This window comes from Vulpes vulpes, unplaced genomic scaffold (genome assembly GCF_048418805.1).
Source record: "Vulpes vulpes isolate BD-2025 unplaced genomic scaffold, VulVul3 u000000630, whole genome shotgun sequence".
Taxonomy (NCBI): Eukaryota; Metazoa; Chordata; class Mammalia; order Carnivora; family Canidae; genus Vulpes; species Vulpes vulpes.
Genome location: NW_027325744.1, coordinates 658,639 through 682,835, shown reverse-complemented (window position 1 = coordinate 682,835; position 24,197 = coordinate 658,639). Strand labels below are relative to the sequence as shown.

General features: G+C 41.3%; 1 protein-coding gene across 1 annotated transcript in view; it reads right to left on the bottom strand.

Moving 5' to 3' along the window:
• Nucleotides 1-248: 248 nt before the first annotated feature.
• Nucleotides 249-24,197, bottom strand: part of LOC140596749 (piwi-like protein 1) — a 54,080-nt gene continuing 30,131 nt past the window's right edge. The window contains exons 2-19 of the mRNA XM_072745236.1: nucleotides 20,431-20,559; nucleotides 19,622-19,836; nucleotides 18,745-18,863; nucleotides 18,035-18,115; nucleotides 17,528-17,725; nucleotides 15,560-15,671; nucleotides 12,391-12,517; nucleotides 12,061-12,178; nucleotides 11,572-11,686; nucleotides 10,910-11,097; nucleotides 9,681-9,753; nucleotides 7,363-7,563; nucleotides 7,120-7,223; nucleotides 4,408-4,478; nucleotides 3,853-4,009; nucleotides 3,070-3,195; nucleotides 1,862-2,009; nucleotides 249-1,710 (exon numbers count right to left, since the gene is read on the bottom strand). Coding sequence (XP_072601337.1) covers nucleotides 1,594-1,710; nucleotides 1,862-2,009; nucleotides 3,070-3,195; nucleotides 3,853-4,009; nucleotides 4,408-4,478; nucleotides 7,120-7,223; nucleotides 7,363-7,563; nucleotides 9,681-9,753; nucleotides 10,910-11,097; nucleotides 11,572-11,686; nucleotides 12,061-12,178; nucleotides 12,391-12,517; nucleotides 15,560-15,671; nucleotides 17,528-17,725; nucleotides 18,035-18,115; nucleotides 18,745-18,863; nucleotides 19,622-19,744 — 2,178 coding nt within the window. The 5' untranslated portion in view covers nucleotides 19,745-19,836; nucleotides 20,431-20,559 and the 3' untranslated portion in view covers nucleotides 249-1,593. The remainder of the gene's footprint in view (nucleotides 1,711-1,861; nucleotides 2,010-3,069; nucleotides 3,196-3,852; nucleotides 4,010-4,407; nucleotides 4,479-7,119; nucleotides 7,224-7,362; nucleotides 7,564-9,680; nucleotides 9,754-10,909; nucleotides 11,098-11,571; nucleotides 11,687-12,060; nucleotides 12,179-12,390; nucleotides 12,518-15,559; nucleotides 15,672-17,527; nucleotides 17,726-18,034; nucleotides 18,116-18,744; nucleotides 18,864-19,621; nucleotides 19,837-20,430; nucleotides 20,560-24,197) is intronic.

Below are 24,197 nucleotides of genomic sequence, written 5' to 3'. Positions count from 1 at the left end.
ACCATTTTTAATTTGTTCTCTCTTTCTCTCTCTCTCTCTCTCTCTCTTTCTTTATGAGAGACAAAGAGAGGCAGAGATACAGGCAGAGGGAGAAGCAGGCTCCATGCAGGGAGCCCGATGTGGGACTCGTTCCCAGGACTCCGGGATTACACCCTAAGCCAACGGCAGACGCTCAACCACTGAGCCACTCAGGTATCCCGAATTTGTTCCTATTTCTTTATATATCTCTAGGAATATATTATCACAAGTTAAATTCAGAAAAGAACATGTTGCCTTATCTTTAATTATGGATCCATCAGTATTCCATTTATCATTATGAGGCCAGTTCTGGTAGTTAAGAAGTTACCTGGATTACATTATGTTTTTAAATGACTTGTTTTTATTTCTCATAAGGCTAGTTCAAATTGCAAACCTAAATTGACTGACTTATCAAAACAATTATACTGTTTATAAACATACCCTTTTTGGGATCCCTGAAGCTGATCTACTCCCTGCCAGTCACCAAAATACTATTTTATTTGGGAGTGTAAGAAAACAAAGGTTTACATCTTGTTTCCTGAATCTATTTAAAGATAGTTTTAAAAAGCGAGGGGGGGGGGAAGTATCAGTTTTCAGAAAACCTAACAGCTGCATTTTAACAAATTATCCAAGACTCTTCTGATTATGGCACTAACAGTAACGTCACATTTGAAACACACACAAGAGAATGAATGAAACAGAAGTGCTAATAGAACTCTACATTTCCCTTCTTTGTAGAAAAAGTGAAATTTCAGTGTTCCAAGAACTGCCAATTCTTAAATTGCAAGGCTCTCCTTATTACAGCTCCACCAAAGATAACGTGCAAATTTCCACCCTACCCTGAAGAATAACCAATACTACATACATAGGTTATTCCTTTCCTACAAAGTTTTAGGTAGCAAATAAATCATTTCATTTTGCCTTTTAGAGCATTGTTGTCCCTTTAAACATGAAGGTTTCATAAAGATGTCATTTTTCAAAAAAAAAAAAAAAAGATGTCATTTTTCCAGTCTACTTGTTCATGAGACTAATGCCCAATCTCAACGATGAGTGGAGTAGCTTGCTCTAAGTGCCACATGTTCAAGTGTGGTCAATCATAGTCATGGTAACACATTTCAAAGGTTGAGTTGAAAGACACAGCCTTCGTGGTCCATTTTCCTGCTTGGAAACTAGAAGGGTTATGTTAAGTCAGTGGTAGTAGTGACACACCACTCTGAATTTCCATGTGCTATCAAGAATGATTAGAATTTAAAACTATGCATCTTGGGGCACCTGGGTGGCTCAGTCAGTTGAGCGTCCAACTCTTGATTTCCGCTCAGGTCATGATCATGGGGTTATAAGATCAAGCCGCATATTGGGCTCCAAGCTAAGAGTGGGAGCCTGCTTGGGATTCTATCTGATCCCCCCTCACTCTCTGCCCCTCCCAGTTTATTCATTCTCTCTCTCAAAAAAAAATTTATATATACATATATATATATAACTATGCATCTAGGAAGGCATTTCAGAAGTACAGCTTAAAAAGAAAAAGTTTACAAATGCTGGTTTTCAACATGTCATCAGGCTTTCTTCTCTTGGTCACAGGTAAAAGAGACGGCTTGCCAGGGAATGGTGTGGTTCTTGATGAATACTCTGGCCCACAAGGTAAGCCAGTTTGTGGGCATAGTGACAAGGAGCAGGAACTCGAATGACACCCTTCAGCAGAAAGAACAACAACAAGGATTTCTTTAAACTTTCCATCTAAATTTAATGTTTCAGAGATATCAATTCAGAAGGCTCAAAAAGTATAGATTTAATGTTGAACAATCTTTGAGATCTAAAGGGAAATCCATATAAAAATACTTACCGGCAAATTATAATACATGTGGCATAGTCTGTAAGTGAGATACTGTATCCTATCTGGGGTGAAGCAAACCGTGTCGTGGATGACATTATAATGAGTGGGAGTGACAGTACCGTCTTTCACAGACTGACTCACGATAAAGAAATCATACCTGGAATCACAGAACACATGAATATAGACTATAGCTTATTTTCAGAAGAAAAAGAACATTGCAAACCTACTATCTGATGTGAGACAAATGGACAGAAATCCATTGTACAGAGTTTCCTTTATACTTAGAAGCCTGCTTAACTGTGGGGGGAGGATTTGGGAAAGCAAGTCCATAAAGGGCAATGCAACCACTGACCCATGTAATAATGCTCATGAGATTTCTATAGAAGCATCTGCGCTGACGCCTTGATGCAGAAACTTGAAACTGACACATTGGATCTGGCCACAGGGAAACTCAACTCAGAGTTCTAGGGATGGATGTTTTATGCCCCTCCCGGAGGATCAACGGAACCCATTCAAACCCCCTAATAGAATTGGCAAGATCCACCAGGTTTTTGTAGATACCGGCCTTTTTTTAAATTTTTATTTATTTATGATAGTCACACACACACACACACACACACACACAGGCAGAGACATAGGCAGAGGGAGAAGCAGGCTCCATGCACCAGGAGCCAGACATGGGATTCGATCCCGGGTCTCCAGGATCGCACCCTGGGCCAAAGGCAGGTGCTAAACCGCTGTGCCATCCAGGGTTCCCTAGATACCGGATTTCTTATGTGTATTAGGCTATGCTTTATGTTAATCCTACTTTCCCACCTGCTTTTTCCTTTATCCCTTTCCTGTCTTCTACTAGATTGATCGATGCTTGTCTTTCCTTCCTTGCTCCCTGTCTGCTGGTATGAAGGGGTCCTGTTTAATTTCCCATCCAGGGTTCTACATTAATTCATTTGCACAATCGACAAATCTCTGCTTGACCAGAAGTTCTACCATTGCTCCTAACAACTGAAGAATCTCAGTATGTTTACAATATAGGCTTAAATTCTAAGAGAAAAAGGAAGATAGAAACCTCTAGAATCCCATGTGTATCTGTTCGTGTAATTTTTAAACCGTCTTTAGGTCAATCTATTCTCCACCAAACCACGCAAACCTTTTTTAAAAAGTTTCTATTTCTATTTGAATAAAAGAGAAACTCTAAATAAAAGTGGGGGGGGGCTTACCATTGCCTCTTGGTCACCTCCACATCAATAACTGTTCCTGGAAGTGGGTTTTGAAGTCTTCCTTGAGACTCCACAAAAAATCTGGTGTTTATTCGTTTCTTCACCACAATGAAAGTTAGTTTGACCCTTAAAAGTAATGACAGATGTACTGTTGTCCTAGAGGCATTCAGAGTATTGAAGCACCACACACACACAGGATTCCTTAAGAAGAATCTGCAGAAGGTATAGTCCCCCCACACACCAACTTTACTGTCCTAGCTCCATGAGCCTGACCTAAGCAGTAAGAGAGGTTTCTATTCACAGCCACTCATATCTTAGGGGGAAGAACTTCCTCACAAGGTTGGGGCTGCTCCTATCTGTGGTGGGAACCAGGCCCCAGTGACAAGCAGAGGAGGCAGAGGAGAGGCATTCCCCAGCCCCAGGACCTACAAAACTCCAGAATAAAGAAGTTGCCTAAACACAAACCATCACCAGGCTGTGTTTATGGATTTTAATAAGTACCTGAGCTTAACAAGCCCTCCTACATCAAGGCTTCCAGGGAGATTAGAAAAAAGTTACAGGTTCTTAGGGGTTCCCTGGGGAGGATACAATCAGGAACATTCTAGTTCTGCTCTGTCCTCTGACTTGGGTGTGGACCAGAAAGTCAAAGAATGAATTCCCCATCCAGCAACTGATGCCCTCTGTGCCATGCTCTCTCTCTTAATTCACAGATCATAACTGTGATATTCCTTTCAAAGACTGAAATGTAGAGTTTAGAAAATCTGCACTTTACAATTTATATACCCAGAGTCTTTAGGGTACACAGATCTTAAGGAGGACTCAATCTGTGGGACTTCATGATCCATCAGTGCTTGAAGCTGACCATCCCCAACTCCATCCCGATACACAATGATAGCTTGTGGTAGAAACTGATTATGTTTACACCAGAGCTTCAGGGCAGCTGGAAGGAAACCAGAAACACGGGTGAATAAGCCGTAACTCAGAACCAACTGGCCACTGCTATTTGTAACAACTTCTAGGTTCATGTTCTTTCAATCCTGTAGCCTCCAGGACACGTTCACTGCCTTTTGGTCTTCACGTGAGCTCAGCATTTCTCAACAGCACCACTACAGAAATTCTGAGCCAGATAATTCTTTGTGGGGGCAGAATGGGTGTTGCTGTCTTCTGTAGCATGCCTGGTCTCTACCCGCTAGTTGGAGGCCAGTAGCACCTCCATCCCAGCTGTTACAATGGAGCGCATCTCTAGGCATTGCCAGACGTCTCCGGGGGGACAGTGTGTTCACTTGCAGACAACTACCCAGATGGAGTCAGGCACACCAATCTTGATGGGACACTAACCTTCCAAGCAGGTTTTAAGCCCGTTCACAAGCTCCTGCCCCGATTCCTGGAAAATGCACTGAGAGAACCACCTTGTTTGGAGAAAAATAAGCTGTCAGTTTGAGATAGGAGTCTTAAAAATTCCCTTATTTTTCATCCTGAGTTAATCTAGGACCTCTGGTGGCGGGGAGGGGGGAGTCACTATGAGTAGCTGAAGATCCAATCAGGAATCCATTCTTTGATGCCTCTGCAGAGATCGAAGCATTGGTCTCTTCCAGTACCCTAGGCATTTATTAAAATTGTGAATGCACACAAATAGGAATATGGAAGCATTCACTAACATTGGTACAAATTACACGCACTTTCAATGTGCAGGACTACTGCCGTCTCATGGTGGACACCCAAAATAAATAGCCAGTGTTCCTGGAGATTCCTGCTTCCAAGCTGAGGTCTTAAAAAAATGGTTCATCCATAATCATGCTTTATGGGAACCACCTGCTTTGGAGCAGTAATTTTTACTTGACCACTTCCCAACAGATCAAGCAATACTGGTCTCAAGTTTCTATCCCCTGTTTTTTTAATTGCTTCAAACTATTGCAATGACCTGACATGATATAATACATTTGTCTGCTTTTTTTCCCCAGAATTTACAGTCTACAAGATGAAATCATGGTATGTTCAAATGCTGAGAACAGAGCAGCGGAAACGTTGTGCCAAAAAGCAAGGGTTCGCCCTTTCATGAAGATGGCGCCGAAGGTGAAGAAGGAAGCCCCTGCCCCTCCCAAAGCTGAAGCCAAAGAAAAGGCTTTGAAAGCTAAGAAAGTGGTGAAAGGCGAGCAGTCACAAAAAAAAAAAAAAAAAGATCTGCACGTCACCTACATTCCGATGACCCAAGACCCCGTGTCTCCAAAGGCAGCCCAAATATCCTCGAAAGAGAGCCCCCAGGAGAAACAAGCTTGATCACTATGCCATCAAGTTCCCCTTAACTACTGAGTCAGCCATGAAGAAAATAGAAGACAACAATACACTTGTGCTCATTGTGGATGTCAAGGCCAATAAGCACCAGATAAAACAGGCTGTAAAGAAGCTCTATGACACTGATGTGGCGAAGGTCAACACCTTGATCAGGTCTGATGGAGAGAAGAAAGCATATGTTCGACTGGCTCCTGATTATGAGCTTTGGATGTTGCCAACAAAATTGGGATCATCTAAACTGAGTCCAGCCAACTATAAATCTAAATATAAATTTTTTCACCATAAAAAAAAGCAAAAAAAAAAAAAAAAAGCAAGGGTTCAAAATTATTTATGAACTGAATGAAATCATTTGGGAAATATAAAAATTAATGAAAGGGAATAAAGGGAAAGGAGAGAAAATGAGTGAAAATCTCAGTGAGGGTGACAAAACATGAGAGACACCTAACTCTGGGAAACGAGGGGTAGTGGAAAGGGAGGTGGGTGGGGGTTGGGGTGACTGGGTGATGGGCACTGAGGGGACACTTGGCGGGATGAGCACTGGGTGTTCTATGTTGGCAAATTGAACTCCAATTTAAAAGAATTAAAAATTTAAAAATGAACCGAATGAGAGCTTAATTTCTTTCCATGATTGAAACATTATTTTCCACATGCCCTCCCACCATAAAAGCAAACCAATATTATATTAAACTAGAACTGGAACTAGACTGGAATAATTGATGCCATTCATGAAAATAAAAATGGACCCCCTTAAAGAATACTCTGTAATTATACCAAGGGGGCTAGTAAATCCTCAGGAAGCATAACAGTGATTGGTGATGGTCATACACATGCTAATGCTCAAGAAACTAAACTGAAGAATGTGCAAACTCCTTTGAAGGTAGGTTCTACTCTAAGCACAGAAAACAAAAGTATCCCTGGAGCAAGGGAGAAACATGAGATATGGAAGCATATGTTCTTCGGCAGATCCATTACATATAGATCTGTGAAGAGCAGATCCTGTACCTATAGGCTTCTGATTGTATTCCTAGGTCTGTCTTCCCCATGTGGGGCCTGAGTCCTTCCCCGTGTGTTAATGGGGAGACTCACTGATCATCAGAGCCCCCAGTGAGCAGAAATCTAACGCTTGGAATCTGTGACTATTGTATCGCCCCTGTGATTATGTCCTATGTCACAGTTGGCTTTAGGGAAGATTTTCCAGATGGACCTTATCTAATTTCATAACCCCCTGAAAAAGCAAGATAGCAGAAGGGGGAAGAGAGATTTGAAGGAGAACAAGGACTGTGTGCTCTGGGGGAGCAGGGCATTCGAGAAGGAATATGGATGAAGTCCCAGGAGCTGAAACAGGCCTGTAGCTGGCAGCCAGCAAGGAAAGGGGGACCTCTGTCCTTCATCTACCAAAAACAAAAACAAAACAAAAAAAAGATTCTACCACAAGGATGTGCACTTGCAATAGGACCTCAAGCCTCCAGAGGAGAATGTGGCTTGGCCAACATGGCCAACCTGATGGCTGCCTGACAGACCTTCGCGCAGACACAGGAGTGTCCTCTTAAGCTGCCATGTTTGTCGTCATCTGTTAAGCAGCAACAGAAAAATGATATAGACCCTTCCACATCAAATGTATTTGGAGCATAACTTTGCCAGAAGAGGAAGAGAATACCCTGCCCATGGCCCTCGTCAACAAACATTAGTTAGGCCCACCTCTCCTGTTTGGTCTACAGCTAGTTGCCATCTACACAATGTCTGCCTACGCCCACTCACTGCGTCAATTCCTGATTGATGCTGGACACGAAGCCTGCAATTGACTTCCGCCGATTTACAATATCATGGAAACAGTCGATACCAATGAACATCGCATTCTGTAACTGAAATTTTTTAAAAAAGGTAAGACATTGAGTTAGAACACAATAGAAGCACAATTAAGCAACTGCGTTTAAGATGGTTGAGTCTTAAATTCCACTGAACACAAGTGAAATAAAGAGAAGGCAATGAAATCCAACGTACTCCTGTCTCCACCTTCCAGAGGGCTCCTCCCATCTTGCAGTTCATCTGCTGGGCAATCTTTGTCGCAATGGTCATCAGCGTCTGGGGTTTGTCTAAGGTCCGTGCCACGACACACTGGCTTGGGGTCGGACACTTGACACACAGGTATTGTTTTATGCCATCATACAGGTCTTTCTTTTCACTGGACAGCACGCAAAGGACCTTGAAAGAAAGCAACAAGACTACCGAGGACATGAAACCACAGTAATGGGAGAAGTGGATGTCACGTCAAGCAAACTACCTAGGTGGAGGAACAGAGTCTGTTCATTCAATCCACAGCTGGCCCAGGAGGGTAAAGGGTCTGGAATCCCATTCCATTCAATAATGGCGAAGGTGAGCATATGGAAGAGGAAAGAGCCTAGGAGCCAGGCATGGGCAATATGCATGAATCACTTGCACTTGCAAAGTCTTTACGTCCTGGCTATTCTGTTTCTAGGAGTTTATCATGAAGTTGACACAGAGGGTTAACAAGCACAGACTGAAACGTACCATCATCAGGAACGTCACCCCTTACATGATGGGTGCTATGTGAGAGCACTTGCCAAGCATTGTACTTGACTCAGTTAATTCTTCAATAACCTACTGAGATCAAGACTAGTATCCCCATTTTACCCCTAAGCAAATAAGCTCAGGAGTTATGGAAACTGTCTGATGTACAGGCAGCAGGGCAAGATTTCTAACACGTGCTCAGACCTCCAACAGGACATGGGGTCATAAGAAAGAGCAATTACTGTTTGGTTGCTTTCTAACTATAATGGAAGATCCTCAATGTATTATTTCTAACATGATGATGCTTCTAGGAAGATTTTTTGGGGATAATCCTCAATCAGACTAGGGAAATTCCTTTCTCATTTTAAAAATTTCACATGAATGAATGTGGAATTCTATCAAATGCATTTTGTACTTTTTTTTTTTTACATTTAATCTGCAATTATTTTTCCTATAATTCACCACACTGTTTCTTTTTCTGAAGATTGCATTTCAGGCTTACTGTCACCCTAGGCCCATGGTATTCTACTTTTTTTTTTATGATTTTTAATTTACTTATCTGATAGAGAATGAGAGTTATCACAGGAGGAGAGAAAGAGAAAGAGGCACTGAGCAGGGAGCCTGATATTCTAATATCATTGCTACTTTCAAGTTATTCTTTGGTTTTTGAATGTATATGATTTAATGATTTCTAATTGTAATAGACTGCAGTCAATGTGTGTGTTTGAAAGGACACCAATCCATTATTGGCTTAGGATTTCTCCATGCCTGTTGGGATCACTTAAAGATGAAGGCTAAACTAACTTATAGATATGCTTTTCTTAAAGCACCTAATCTTTTGGGTACAGATTACACACACACACACCTCCATTTATTTATATATACACATATATAAATATACGTATTTATGTATATTTCAATAGCTCAATACGTCAGGCTTTTAAGTACAATTGCAAAATCTAGATTCTATTTTTTTCTGTGATGATTTCTGAGTATTCAGAGAGTGGTCAGCTAATGCATCCTACAATTTCAGCTTCTGGAATAGCATAGGCCAGTCTCCTCCTAAGAAGAGCTGTTCAAACTGATGAAAACACAGGGACTGTGCCTGTTTGGGGCTCAGGCAGTCTAACAAGGTCATAAAGAGTTATTAGGTTAAGACAGGAAAGAAGTAGGGACCCAGAGAGATGATCTCAGCAATTGAGGCCACTTTCTCCCAAAGTGTTTGCCCACTCTCCAGTGAACATGGCTGAAAGGTCAGAGACCATGAACAGGCTGACAGCCTCAGAGACAGGAAAGGACAGAAATTGAAGACAAGTCCCTGCCAAAGAAAGGGCACTTGAGATTAATTTTGAGTGGTAGACACTCAAGATCTAACAGATGAGATTTATAACACTACAAGGTAAGACAGGAAGCTGCTGTCAATGGGACACCTGAGTGGCTCAGCGGTTTAGCACCTGCCTTTGGCCCAGGGCATGATCCTGGAGTCCTACATCGGGCTCCCTGCATGGAGCCTGCTTCTGTCTCTCCTGTCTCTTTCATGAATAAATAAAATCTTTGTAAAAAAAAAAAAAAAAAAGGGTGGGGGCAGCCCCGGTGGTGTAACGGTTTAGCACCGCCTGCAGCCCAGGGTGTGATCCTGGAGACCCTGGATCGAGTCCCACGTCGTGCTCTCTGCATGGAGCCTGCTTCTCCCTCTGCCTGTGTCTCTGCCTCTCTCTATCTGCATCTGTATGAATAAATAAATAAAATCTGAAAAAAAAAAAAGGAAGTGCTATCAAATAGAAACTTACCATCTGTGTTTTGGAGGAAACATGATTTTCTAAGACGGTTGTATAGGACTGGACTGTATCACTTACTTCAAGCCTAGAAAATAAGTATATATCATCTGTATTCAAAAGTTAAGTATGTAACAAACGTTTTATGCAGCCAATGGAGCACCACATAAAAACAAGGTACAATGTTAAAAAAAAAAAAAAACTACTTTTAACTAATGGTCATGAAAGATTTACTTATTTGAGCGAGAGCTAAACCGCTGAGCCACTCAGGTGTCCCATTGACAGAGTAAAATCATTAAATCATATACGTTCAAAAACCAAAGAATAACTTGAAAGTAGCAATGATATTAGAATATCAGGCTCCCTGCTCAGTGCCTCTTTCTCTTTCTCTCCTCCTGTGATAACTCTCATTCTCTATCGGATAAGTAAATTAAAAATCATAAAAAAAAAAAGTAGAATACCATGGGCCTAGGGTGACAGTAAGCCTGAAATGCAATCTTCAGAAAAAGAAACAGTTAGTGTGGTGAATTATAGGAAAAATAATTGCAGATTAAATGTAAAAAAAAAAAAAGTACAAAATGCATTTGATAGAATTCCACATTCATTCATGTGAAAAGAAATTTTTAAAATGAGAAAGGAATTTCCCTAGTCTGATTGAGGATTATCCCCAAAAAATCTTCCTAGAAGCATCATCATGTTAGAAATAATACTTCGTGGATCTTCCATTATAGTTAGAAAGCAACCAAACAGTAATTGCTCTTTCTTATGACCCCATGTCCTGTTGGAGGTCTGAGCACGTGTTAGAAATCTTGCCCTGCTGCCTGTACATCAGACAGTTTCCATAACTCCTGAGCTTATTTGCGTAGGGGTAAAATGCACACATAAGGGGAGGGGCAGACAGAGTGAATCTTAAGCATACTCTCCACTGAGCACCCAGCTGGATCTGAGCCAAAACCAAGAGTCAGATGCTTAACTGACTGAGCCACCCAAGTACCCTGATAAGTTTGTTCTTAAAACAAAAATAAGTTCAATGTTTGGCTTCCTCAGCATGTATCCCAATAGCCACAAACTATATATCCCCAAAGCCTATTTTACAGTTAATTGGAATAGATTAGGCTTTTTTGTTTACAAACCTCCAGGGTTTTAATACAGTGACCAATTCCTATAATTTAATATAATCTGACTCCACTTTACCTCCGATTTGAAGATCGGTTGTTATAGATCTTAATTTCAGCTCTACTTACATTTTTGCCTCTCTCATAGCTATGCCCATGGTGGGTGTGACTTTCCGTAGACTCTGTACTAAGGATGAGGCCGCTCCATAATTTCTCGTAGGATAGAGTATTAGCCAATGATCTAGTGACTTCACATTGAGTAAGGGTCCACTTCTGGTCTCTCTCGACCAATCTGCAAACTGTGGATGGGAGTCAAACTGGAAGACATAGTATAAGACTTCAATTTTTAAAGAAATACTGACAAAGAGCCTTTCTATTGCAAATTCTTGCTACTTCCTACTGAAACGTTACAATTTTAAACTTTGGTCATAACTGAATTACATACTCTTCCCTTAAGATAGTGGTAAGTAATACTGGGATTCTATCATGGGTTACTCTGGATTGTTTGGATTCTAGCTATTTGACTCTTAAGGATATACTTGGCAGATTGTTTTGCCACGAGAGATGTCCACAACTCCAACCATGGTAAACTATAGAGTTTACTATATGCCAAGGATGTTACATGCTTTCTAACTGAACACCTGCTCGCTCTCCCCTAGAGAAAGGACAAACAGCCCAAGAAGAGAGAGCAGTGAGTTACTGACCTGACTTAGGTCCTCTGCATTATTATTCATTTGGCCCCAAATGACTGCAAGAGTAACTAGAACATGACCATTTTGAAGCTGTCTTACCGCTCTTCTTCCTTGAAAAATTCTTACTTCTTTCAAGATCCTTCCCGAGAAGGACACGAAGTTGGTATCAAATTTCAAATCCCAGAGTTGAAGTTCCCGTTGTACCTCCCTATTTCTGAAAGTTAAAATATTTCCACAGAATAGAACCAAAGGAAATAAGCAAAAATGATGATCCATTTGCAAAATTCTAGTTAATCTAAGATGCCTTGTTGTTTGTCTTCTGTATTGACATGTTGCAGAGAGAGGGTTTCTAGTACTCTGAAATCATGTCCTCTCTCACATTTGTGCTTAGGGTCTTTCTATTTTGTTCTTCCCCTCCAGACCTCCTCTAACTTTGCATCAATGGAACAAATAGAGTTGTTCCCACAAGAGGTCGTTTTCTTCCAACCTGTTGTTTTTTAGTTGGAGAATCTGACATATCAAGAGTTCTGCACGGGTCTCATCTTCAGGACACACACACAAAGACACAGAGAGAAGAATAGGACTTACGTTTGTATAGTATTCATCAGTTTCCGTAATTCGTGCTGCCTTCTTTCTGGATCCAACCTCATATGAAGAGCCAAGTCTCTCATCACCCTGTAGTCTTTTCGCATTTTATCTGATAGACCTTTAAAAAGTTAAGAAGATATAGCTAAACAAGCAAGAATAAATATGTATGTGAAGAAGCCTTGATGATTTTATCTGGAAGAGGAAGAGCCAATGGAGAGAACACAGCTCTGGGTCATTATGGAGTACTGTGAGAAGCCTGTACTTCTACATCATAACATCTGGGGCTTGAAAGGGGTGGTCTTCTATGAGGACTGCATAAATCTGAAGTACCTGTCAGGTAGCATAGCTCAGGAACCAGCATTATAGGCTTATGGGGTGTGTCCTGTTGGCTCTTTTTCCATTTGCCTTTGCTGATCAACAGTGGCTGAGTTAGGTCAGTAACCTCTGTATTATACTGCTGCTCAAAAGAGGTGAGAAAGAACACTGGTGTGACTGTCAGCAAAGCCTAGTCAAGTCACCTAAATAGGTACAAAAAAGTCTGGATCACCAACAGAGGCCCAGGGGTGTGCTAGGAAGACTATTTCCCCAAGTTTAAGAACACGTTAAAGATACTCTTAATAGTCTCTTAATTTAGATGTCCCAGGGATGACCTCTTTTTTCCTTGTAAGCACACATGGCCCAGGAGAACAAGACTCTCATAAACATTGTGTTGGGGTCACTGTACCAGCCTTCTTTGACTTGCTATAGGTAAATGCAGGACCAAGCCTTGAATTACATATTTCTCACTATAGTACTGCCTTAAAAAATTAAGGATGTAATTAAGAACTTTGAAGAGGATTCCCACATTAATGGGGGACGACAAACCTGGTCACTCCTTGCAGCTGCAATACTACAGCTATTCCAAACATGCCTCCTGCATCATCGAAACTTTTCCGCCAGGAAAAGGCATTTGCCAAGACATCTATCCAGAAGCTCCTATCCCTAGGCTGCAATTCCTGTACAATAAAGTGCCTTTCCTCTCCCACATAAAGTGATGGTCTGTCATAGATCCTTCCATGCTGACCAGTGAGATCCTCATCAGTCACCAGTTAGCCACATGAATTCTGGTGGGATTGGTTAAGTATCTTGAGAATGTCAAAGGAGTTCCAGAGACAAGAAGACTTCAAATCCAGTGTTCATGGTGCTTTACCTCTGGAGCTGAACTACTACTTTTAATTCTCTGTAGTTATTTGAAAGGCAGCTGGGATTCACCTCCGTTCCCCTGCTTCTAGAGTCTTAAGACAGGAGCTTGTGCAAGTATATGTATATACATGTGTGCGGAATCATGGCATCATTTTAGGGCCTCAATCACCACTCCCACCACTGAGACTAGCACAGCCTTTGTACAAGCTGTTCTGTCGAGAACTTTGAGAAACACACTATTAATTCTCATGGCTGTCCTGTGATATCCCAGACGGATCTCCTACAACACCAACTTCTGCATCTCCACAGGAATTTCCTTGTCCCACTTTGCATTACTATGAAAGCTTTTCTGCAAGCCAGGATTGTGCTTTCCTTTTAAGGGCTCATCTATGGATTTCAGGATTTTTCTAGATCTCATGACAACACAACTAGATTGCCATCTGTTATTATACTGAGTTCCCACCAGGACATCCCAAGACTACTCAAGTCATTTCAAAGGTCACCTAAACCAATGACTTTTGAAGTAAAATCTGGAGAATGAGCAAGCAAATATCAGCCTGATATCCCTGTCTGCAACTCCATCATAGGCTATGTCAACCCAACAATCCCCAAGCCAGCTCCTCACACAGAATCTCCCATTGCAATAAGTGATGCCAGCCTCCACTCACTTCCTCAGATAAAGCCAGAGACTCCTCTTACCATTACTCACTACATTTGAGCCATCAAAAGTCCTCTTGTCTGCCCCATCCATTCCCTTTCTAATCCAGGTTACCATTATCACTGATCTAAATGGACTTAAGCACCTCCCTACTGGTGTCCCTGCCTCCCTTTTTACCCGCATATTCCCTGTACCCATACATTCCCTGTACATTAGACCCACATCTGTAAAATAAAGTGCCCCATTTCATCTATCTGTATAGTCTCACTTAACGGTAAAATCCAATGTGTGTAGGTGGATAGAACTTTATACAGTGTGGCTCCCACGTCCTCCTCTGACGTCATATCCTGCAACCCTGTACACGTCCCACCCACAACTGGGTTTATTTCTTGACAGGACACTCTAGCCTTGTTTGGGATCTGGATACATCATGCCCATCCTGAAAGTGGTGTAAGAGACAATTCTTCTCACCAATCTGCACACAGCTTGCTCCTTTCTGACAGTCACATGCCAGCTACTCAGAGCTTTCTATGACCAGCAGTCTAAGCCACCAGACATTCTCCATAACACCTCTTGATTATCTGCATAGATTTCCCCCAATACATGCTTTCTTCTTGTCTGCCATCTCTCTTCCTGCTACAAGGATGCAAGTTCCTTAAGAACAGAGAACTCAGTAGTCTTACCAATGTATACCCAAGTTGTATAATGAGCACTCATTACATGCTTTCAGGTTAAACAAGTAAGTACTAAGCGTGGAGCACAAGTGGGGATGATGCCATAATAGCACCATACCCTTGAATGGCTGTGTACTCTCAGTGCTTCCAAGTAGCTAGGTTTTGGATTCCTAATAAAATTTAGAGAAAAAAAAACCCCAGCTTATACTTTTCTAAGTTCTTTCCGTTTGCTATAAATATCTCTAACTCCTTGAATTCTCTCTTAACTGCCAAAGCTAGAGAACCAACCTCACCACCTAGTGCATCTTTGTTCATGAAGTTTACTTGTTTCTTTGTGAATAAAGATTGAGGAATCCGGGATCCCTGGGTGGCGCAGCGGTTTGGCGCCTGCCTTTGGCCCAGGGCGCGATCCTGGAGACCCGGGATCGAATCCCACATCGGGCTCCCGGTGCATGGAGCCTGCTTCTCCCTCTGCCTATGTCTCTGCCTCTCTCTCTCTCTCTGACTATCATAAATAAATTAAAAAAAAAATAAAAATAAAAAAATAAAAAAAAAGATTGAGGAATCCATGAGTTATGAGATTTAGCACACAAGTGACATAATTTCTGATAGTAATTTTTCACTTTTTCATTTTGAACCAAGTCCTAGAGAGCTGAAACTTCTACATAGGTGAAGTCCTCATATCTGAAATTTTGCCATATTTTATTTTCAACCCACCAATCCATCAACATGTTTAAAACTATCATAGCCATGTCCAAGACTCATTAAAGAGGTCTTATTGGAGCCATTCTAATTATGTAACATATATACAAGGTACCCAAATACATGGACAAATTCATGTAAGTTATAATACCCTCCAAGAGAAACCCTGTAATATATAGATTTTGACTTATGATCTAACATGTGACTATCAGTTATACATAGGAGACATATTTGATTAAATAAGAAAAAATATTTAGACATACTGAAATAAAAGATTGCATACCTCCCTGTAGTAGTCTACAAAGGTGATTTCAGCACCACCTGATTTCTTAAATTTGGTTCTGGGATTATCCTCCCAATTAATAGCATCCACCCTATAGGTTTTGTTGTTATACCTGTGGAATATTCACAATATATGGTATTATTCCTAATGTATTCATAGCATGCGATCAGGCAAGAATTAATAGGCTTTAAATCCTACAGGTAATTGCAGGATATATCAGCTTTATTATATTCAATATATTCACCGAGTTGTACACTCTTCAACACAACCCAAACACCACAACCACGAGCAGTCACTCCTCATGTCCACTCAACTTCCCCAGTCCTTAGATAACTGCTAGTTTAAAGTCCATCCTATACGTTTGCCTACCTGACCTGTTGCATAGGAATTGAGTCATACGATATGTGACCCTTCCTGACTGCCTTCTCCCACTCAGCATAATGTCTTTCGAGATTCATTCCTGCTATAGCATATACTTGTACTTAATTCCTACTTATTGCCAAATAAAAACATAGCATATCTATAATGGGATATATGTTTCAGCGGATGAACATTCAAGTTGTTTACACTCTTAAGCTATTATGAATAATGCTGTCAGGTCTACAAAATTGGTACATTGGCCATAAGTTTTCATTTTTCTTGGGTACATAACCAGGAATAGAACTGCTGGATCACATGGCCACACTATATTTAGCATGTTGAGGAAGTGCCATACTGTTTTCCAAGGAGATCATACCATTTCACATTTATACCAGCAACGTTTGAGGGTTGGTTCTGATTTTTCACATCCTTGCCAACATTTAGTATCTGCTTTCTTAATTTTAGCCATCCTAGTGGGTACGAAGTGCTATTTCACTGTGGTTTTACTCTGCATTTCCCTCATGGCTAATAACATTGAGTATATTTTCATGTGATTATGGATCATTTTTATATTTTGTTCAGAGAAATGTTGATTCAGATCCTTTACCCATTTTTTAAAAGTTATCTTTTGACTTGTACCTGTTCTTTACTTAAATAGATGCAAGTTATGAGATTGAGAGAAAACAATTGCAAATCACCTTTCTATCCATTGTTTTTCACTTTTGACTTTGAAGAACAAACGTGTTTAATTTGATGAAGTACAATTTATACTTTTCTTTTGTCATCCCTTCTCTGTTGGTGTCCTATAAGGGTTTTGCTCACCTAAAGAAGATTTACTCCTATAGTTTCTTCAAAGACTTTTAAACTTTTAACACTTACATTGAGGTCTATTTTGAGTTTATCTTGGAGTGAAATTGGAGTTAATTTTGTATATTGTGTCAGGAAGGGCCAGGTGGATACCCAGTGGTCACAGCAATATTTGCTGAAAGAGTATTCCTTCTCTAAACTGTCTTGACACTCTTGTTGAAAAAAAGAAACTGACTATAAACTGACTTTGGGACTCAATTCTATTCCATCAATCTTTTCATCTGTCCTTTTGCCACTGTCTTGATTACTAGCTTTATATGTTTTGAAATTAGGGAGCAAAAGTCCTCAACTTTACTCTTAAGATGATGTTGCTAAACAACTTTCAATCCACACTCAAAGTGTCTGGTTTAAAGGGAGAGCAAAAAACTAACTTCAAGTGGAAATTTGCCCATAGGTTCTATCTAATTAAGCCCTGATTTTTTTTTAACTAGTTAGACACAAAGCAAAAGAAATTTGGAAGGAATATATTCTGTTATGTGCAGGACAGGGTTCCACAAGATGACTGGATCAGCATTAGGAATTAAGAACAGCGAAGTCTACAAATGACACGTATCCCTCTCTCATGCAATAGACCTAGATGAGAAAAGCATGGACTGACTTGGCCATTGCCATGCCAGGTCAGCTTCTGAACTTTAACTACTGAGTGGTTTGAGAACTATGGGAACATCTTCTCGGGGTGGGGGTGGTGATCAAAGTAATGGGATAGGTTTGTTGTTTTTTTTTTTTTTTAAGCAGACTTACAGTGTAAAAACAATTGACCCGATTAATTCTTTAGAAACTTGCTCAACATCTTCCTTTCTGGTTTGTGGATCACGAAGACCTGTTATTAAATCATAAGCTGTTTGCATTCGGAGCAGTTTATGGTTCACATCAGCACAGAGGGTAATGCTGGTTTCATACTCAAGAATAGAAGTAACGTATCCAGGCCAGATGACCAGCCTGCAAATAGAACACGTTAGATGGGATTATCAAACTCCAAGCTCTGAGTATAGAGCAAGTGTCACAGGGCCCTAAAAAGGCACTTGAGAGTCAAGCCGTTTCATCTCTTATTTTTAATAAGAAATGGTCTTTTGAAGGACCTTTCCAATAGAGATTTACCTGCTGTGCTAGTTATACCTAATTTTTGTTAAACCATTTTATCATCAACCACAGGCTTACACATATATACCTACATATGTATGCATGTGAGAATCTATGGGATTTAGATGTATACATTACAAACATTACATGAAACTATTTTATACCAACTTGTGATCGAAGAACTCAGTGGCCTCTTGCTTGTTATAATAGTTGCGACCAACTTGCTTCAAATTCATCTGCTTCAAAATTCTAAAAATTGAAGAATAAGTTTTGTTGAAATAGTATGAATATTAAGCATTTGGTAATACACATGAGGATACATTAGGGGGAAAAATCTGCCAGCAACTTTGTATTACACATAATAAACAGATGTACCTGGTACAAGTAAATTATATTGTGAGGTAGATATTAAGGTCCATTTATCCTCTGTTTTCCCCTCCTTTCCCTTATATACAACAAACTGTCATGGAAAGACCATTAGGATATCCTCCATTCCCAGAAATGAACCAAAACATCTTTTGCAGATGATGTGCCTCCAATTTGGGATATTTGTCCACCACTGTTACTACAAAATAAAAAACCAGTGCATTTGCTCTAGGGAGAAATATGCATAGGCATGCATACTCGATGTATGCTCCTCCTTCCAGGCAGGTCCAGGCACAGGATATGGGGGTAGGCAGGGAGAATACTGAGGATAGGCCACAGAACTTAAGCATGTCTAGGTGAGGGTCAAGTCCCATTTCATCCCCAAGATCCGTTGCCCTCTCAGGATGAGGAGGTGTCAAGAACATGAAATTCTAGGAGCAAATGTCTATGTTCAATGCCACTGACACATGAACACAGTCATATCTCAAGGAAACTAAAGCTTATAAACACACCTTCTAAAGAGAATGTTGTAATAGCGTAAGCAGTCTGGTGAGTTGGGTGAGAGTTCGCTGATGAATTCAATGGTCAGCTTCACAACCTGGTTTTTCAGTAGGCTGACCAATTCCGTTTTCTGAGATAAAGAAAAAACAAGAGGGTCTAGCAGTCCTTCCGAAGACAATAAGCTCATTATTGAACCACAAATCAATAGGTCACCTGGGTATAAAACACACCAGTGTGACACATGCAGGGACAATACAAGACTTATAAGGCTAAAGTGAGGAGTCAGAATTAAACATTTACAACTACTTTTTTTTAACTTAAATGAGCTCCTGTAGATTATCCATTTGGTAAATAGATGTTTATTGAAAAAATATTAAGTCCTTCTAATGTTTTTGCTGAAAGATAAAAACTATTCAATACTTCATCAGCACTTGACCCATATTTGCCTTTGAAAATGTAAAAACATGTATATATTTTGCTCTCAGATTCATTTTAAGCACTGACATAAAAAAAAGCACTGACATGAGGCAGGAGGGAACATCAGTGATAAGCACACATGGCACGTGGGTGTTACAAATCCCATGGGCAAGAGATCTTCAGGTCTCCTCAAATCGTTGTACAAAAATGGTATTTGCTTTAAAACAGTGAAGATGTGAGAGGAAGAGAACAAAGGTCAAGAAAATGTCTAGGGTGCCTGGGTGGTTCAATTTGTTAAGCATCTGCCTTTGGCTCAGGTAGTGATCCCAGGTCCTGGGATTGAGCCCGAGTTGTGCTCCCTGCTCAGTGGGGAGACTGCTTCTCCCTGTCCCTCCGCCCTCTTGCTCATTCTCTCTTGCTCTATCAAGTAAATAAAATTTAAAAAGAAAACATCCAATAACAGTACTTAACCGGCAACAGTAGCTTGTGAGGTAATAATAAAGAGCTCCCATCAAATATATGGCACTCTCCAATAAATGCTTTATGCTGCAAAAGCAATTCTGAACGAACTTTTCCATCCTCGATGTCTGGCATGTAGTCAATGTTGTACTTATATGTGACCTGCTGGGGGCGGGACGTCACTCGGAAATGGTTTGTGAATAGCTTTACAGGTCTACCCAGCGTGCCTGCAAAAATGAATTCACGTGTCAATAATGAAACAAGCAGACTGACTGTACCTAAATAATGTGGACATCCCAATACTGAAAGCCAAAGTTAGGCCAAACAAGGATATTAACCACCAAACACATAAACATTTACATACAGCTGATGTCCAGAGTATGTATCATCCATTTAGAGGAGTCCTCACTCAAGCAGACATTTAGAGAGTTAAAACAGAAGATTAAAATATTTAACAAGAGATCAGAAGAAAGATCTCTAACACAAGGCTTCCAACAGGGGGAGTGGGTGGGGAGCCAGAATAATGTAAATGTTGTAATTATGCTTAGGTTTCTTTTTTCTAAAGTCTCAGTGCATTCAAAGAGCTGGGTCATTTTGTCTTAGTGGCTATAAAAGGAAGAGAAAAATGGAGAGTCCATCTAGGACTCTCTAATAGTCTCTGTTTCTGCAAAATCAGGTGCCATTACAACAACGTAAGCAGATTGGGAGGTTACCTCCACTCACAGTGATGGGATGAAGTTTTACACACACTCTTAAACACAAACATGCACAGGTTTCACGTGAACAATTCCCTCAGGCTGGGTCGTTAATGGCCAGCATACCTGTCGTGGACTCTCTAACATGTTCCAAGTACTGTCGGGTATCCACCACATGGTCTCGAAAAATGCCCCCAAAACGCTTTCTCTCCTTCAGTGAGGTTGCCCGCAGTCTAGTCGCCAGCTGGAGTTCCTCTACATGGAAACGGATGTGAAAGCCATGAGTCTTATACAATAAAAAAAGGGAGGAAACATAAAACCACAAAGGACAATATTAAACACCAGCTATTAAGTAAAACTAAGTTGAGGTCGCTGGAGTTAGGAAAGTTAGGACTGTCCAACAATCCAAAGGGTATTTCAGTCATTGGTCACCAGAAAGGGGGAATGGGACCTGGAAACCCCTCTGAACAAGAGCCCACCCCACATCAGTGGCCGGCCTGGCCAGCCCCACATCCATCCCCATGGAATCTGCTTTTGCGCCAGACACTTGTCCGGAGTGCAAGCAGAAACTTTGTCCTTAGCCAGCAGCTTTATAGGCCAATCACTTGGCACCTCACTGCCCTCTCAGGAGCACTGGAAAATGCTGACTGAATAAGCAGTTTATAAAAAAAAAAGTGCATGAAATTGCCTTTGATACAAAATAACTGAGATGTTCTTTTTAACAGCTACTGGAAAAGGCTCTATTTTTTAATTACATTGAAATATGCGTACAGACTTTACGAGGCACCATTTGGAGGACAAGACAAAGCAGTCTTTCAAATACCCTGAAAGAGGGGATTTATGAAGATGGAGGAGTAGGGTCCTCACCTCACCAGGTCCCCAACTTCCCTACAGAACTTCCAAACCATCCTGAACACCTATGAATGTGACCTGAGATTTAAAGAGAGAACAGCTGGAACTCTACAGAGAGAAAAGTTTTGGCTTCTAACAAGACAAGACAGGAAGGGGGAAAGGGAAAGGGAGAAAGGGAAAGGGGAAAAGGGAGAAAGGGGGAAAGGGGGAAAAGGGGAAAGGGGGAAAGGGGGAAAAGGAAAGGGAAAGGGAAAGGGAAAAGGAAAGGGAAAGGGAAAGGGAAAGGGAAAGGGAAAAGGAAAGGGAAAGGGAAAGGGAAAGGGAAAAGGAAAGGGAAAGGGAAAGGAAGGAAGAAGCCTGGGGCAGGTGGGGGGGTGGGGAGCTGCAGGCCAGAGGAGATGGCTCCAGCCTGGCGGGAAAGCCTGGGCGCCCCTAGAGCCCAGCCCCGGAGAGGAGGGGTGTCGGGCTGAACCCCAGGAGGGGCGGCGGAGCCCCCAGGTTCCTGGGGTCACTAGCAGACGAGGCACGGCCGGGGCAGAGCGCCCCAGGCCCGCGGGCCCAGCTCGGGACAGCGCTGGAGCCGCAGGCGGCGGGGCCTCAGGGAGAAGCAGGGGGGCAGGCGGGGGCTCCGGGCGGGCGGGGCGCTGCACCTGCTGCCTTCGGGCGCCCGCCAAGGCCCCGGGAGCGCGGTGCAGGCAGCACAGGCCCCGGAGCCCAGGGCCCGGGGGACACGGCCGAGGTCCTGCCTCCCCCCGGGGCGGGTGGAGGCTTCACAACTGCAGAATTAAGATCTCATCAGGCTGAAGTTAAAAATCAATTAAATGAGGTGCAATCCAAATTGGGGGTCCTAATGGCAAGGCATAAGGTGCTGGAAGAAAGAATGAGCAACACAGAAGACTCCTTGATGGCAAGGAAGGAAGCTGAGGAAAACAGAGAAAAACAATGAAAGGACCACGAGGAAAGGTTAAGGGAAATACATGACAGCTTCAGAAGGAAGAATTACGTATCACTGGGGTTCCAGAGAGCACCCAGAAGGACAGAGGGCCAGAAAGCATATTTAAACAAATCCAAGCTGAGAGCTTCCCTAATTCAGGAGGGGAATAGGCACTCAGACCCAGGAGATAGAGTGGTCCTCCCCCCAAATCAATAAAAACCGTTCAACACCTCAACACTTAATAGTGAAACTTGCAAATTCTATAGAAAAAGAGAAAATCTGTAAAGTAGATAGAGGCAGCAGATTCTTAACGAATATGGGGAGAATTGTTACATTAATAGCAGACCTCTCCTCAGAGACCTGGGAGGCCAGAAAGGGCTGGCGGGATTGATTCAGGGTCCTAGATGAGAAGAACATGCAGGCAAGAAAACTCTATCCAGCAAGGCTCTCATTCAGAATAGAAGGAGAGATAAAGAGCTTCCAAGATAGGCAGAAACTGCAAGAATATGTGACCACCAAACCAGCTCTGCAAGAAATATTAAGGAGTATCATAGGAAAATTAACATGCTTCCAGAAAATTTGTTCAGGTTTAAGTGAGCAGTTGAGATAGAAATGATTTATATATGCTGTGATTTAGTCTATGGGTTTATTTGAAAATTAGTCACCATGCAGTCTGTTTTTATAGTGTATGCATAATGATTGTACTATATAGGAAGGATGACGTGGTGTTACATTATCCCTAATAGGAACAACGCTTTTAACTGTTAAAGAGTAATCTTGCTTTCCTCAGGAGGGGGGAAAAAACCAACTCTACAGAGCTCCAGACATTCTGTACAATCCCTTAGAGGATGGGGCTTCTGCACACACTTTTGGTCAAAGAAGAGACTAAGGGCACATCTTTTGAAAACATTCTAATGAAATGACTCATAAACCCATTCCACCTATAACTGTAATTTAACTCAAATACCAATAACTAGAGCTTGGCTCAGCAGGGATTCCTTAGAGCGAGGCATAAAGCCTTGTGAAGGAAGCTGGGATATGCCACCCCAAAATATATATGTATATATATTTTTGGGAAGAGGAATCCAGAAACAAATCTTAGTGTTAATGTCTTCCCATATATTTACCTTTCCAGTTTGCCGCCCTTGATAGCCTAAAACTGCTTTTCTTTAGGCTATCATTTTTTCTACAAATGTATTATTGTTCTTTGCTGAAGACGCTATAAAGCCGACAGTTTTAAGCTGCTGCTTTGAGTTCCTCTTTATTTTTGATTTCTTCGGTGTGATGTGCACTGCAAACCTTTATAAATTTTTTCTTTTGATGATATCCTCTTGGTAATGAGTCCCCCCGGGGAGAACCTAAGATGGGTAGATGTGGAGTTTAGCCTCCCCCAACACCAGCACTCATTCTAGTTGTATCCTCATTGGAAGAACGCAGGCAAAAATGAACTCTTTGCTTGGTTGGCAATTAGCCTGGGGCTGGCCATCCCAGAGATGCAGCTGCCTACATGAGATTGTGAACTTATTGCGTCAGCTACACTGGTAGACTTTCTCCTAATATACTGAACACTGGAATCCTCAAATAAAAACCCCAAAAGATCCAAGGTCTTTCTTTCATGCAGAAAGGATTCTGTACATCAAGAACCAGGCATGTTGAGGTTTTCAACCTAAGAATCACTTGCTTTACATGGCGGTAACGTGCTTTTTATATGAAGAAATAAGAACCATTTACTTAATATCATATAGCTAGTTTTCTATCAGATTATCTTGTTTCTCACGAAACAGATTTTATACCATCTATATTTAAAGCAGGCTATTGAAAGAACTTCAATCCTATTCATCAATTACTGCTTTTTGGATTGATACTTAGTAGATAGGAATTCTTTCAGAAATTACATATGGCACATAATCCATATGTCACTGTTTTTTGTGAATCTGGGTATCTGGATCTCTCAGACATCCATCTCCAAGTATCTCATAGGCCTGGATTTTCTGTCCTTTTTCTCTCTGCAGCCTATATTCCTGCTTTTACTTACAAAAGATATAAGTATCCCATCCCTGATTCTTATATTTTAATCAGGTAATGATTATTGACTATCAAATATTGT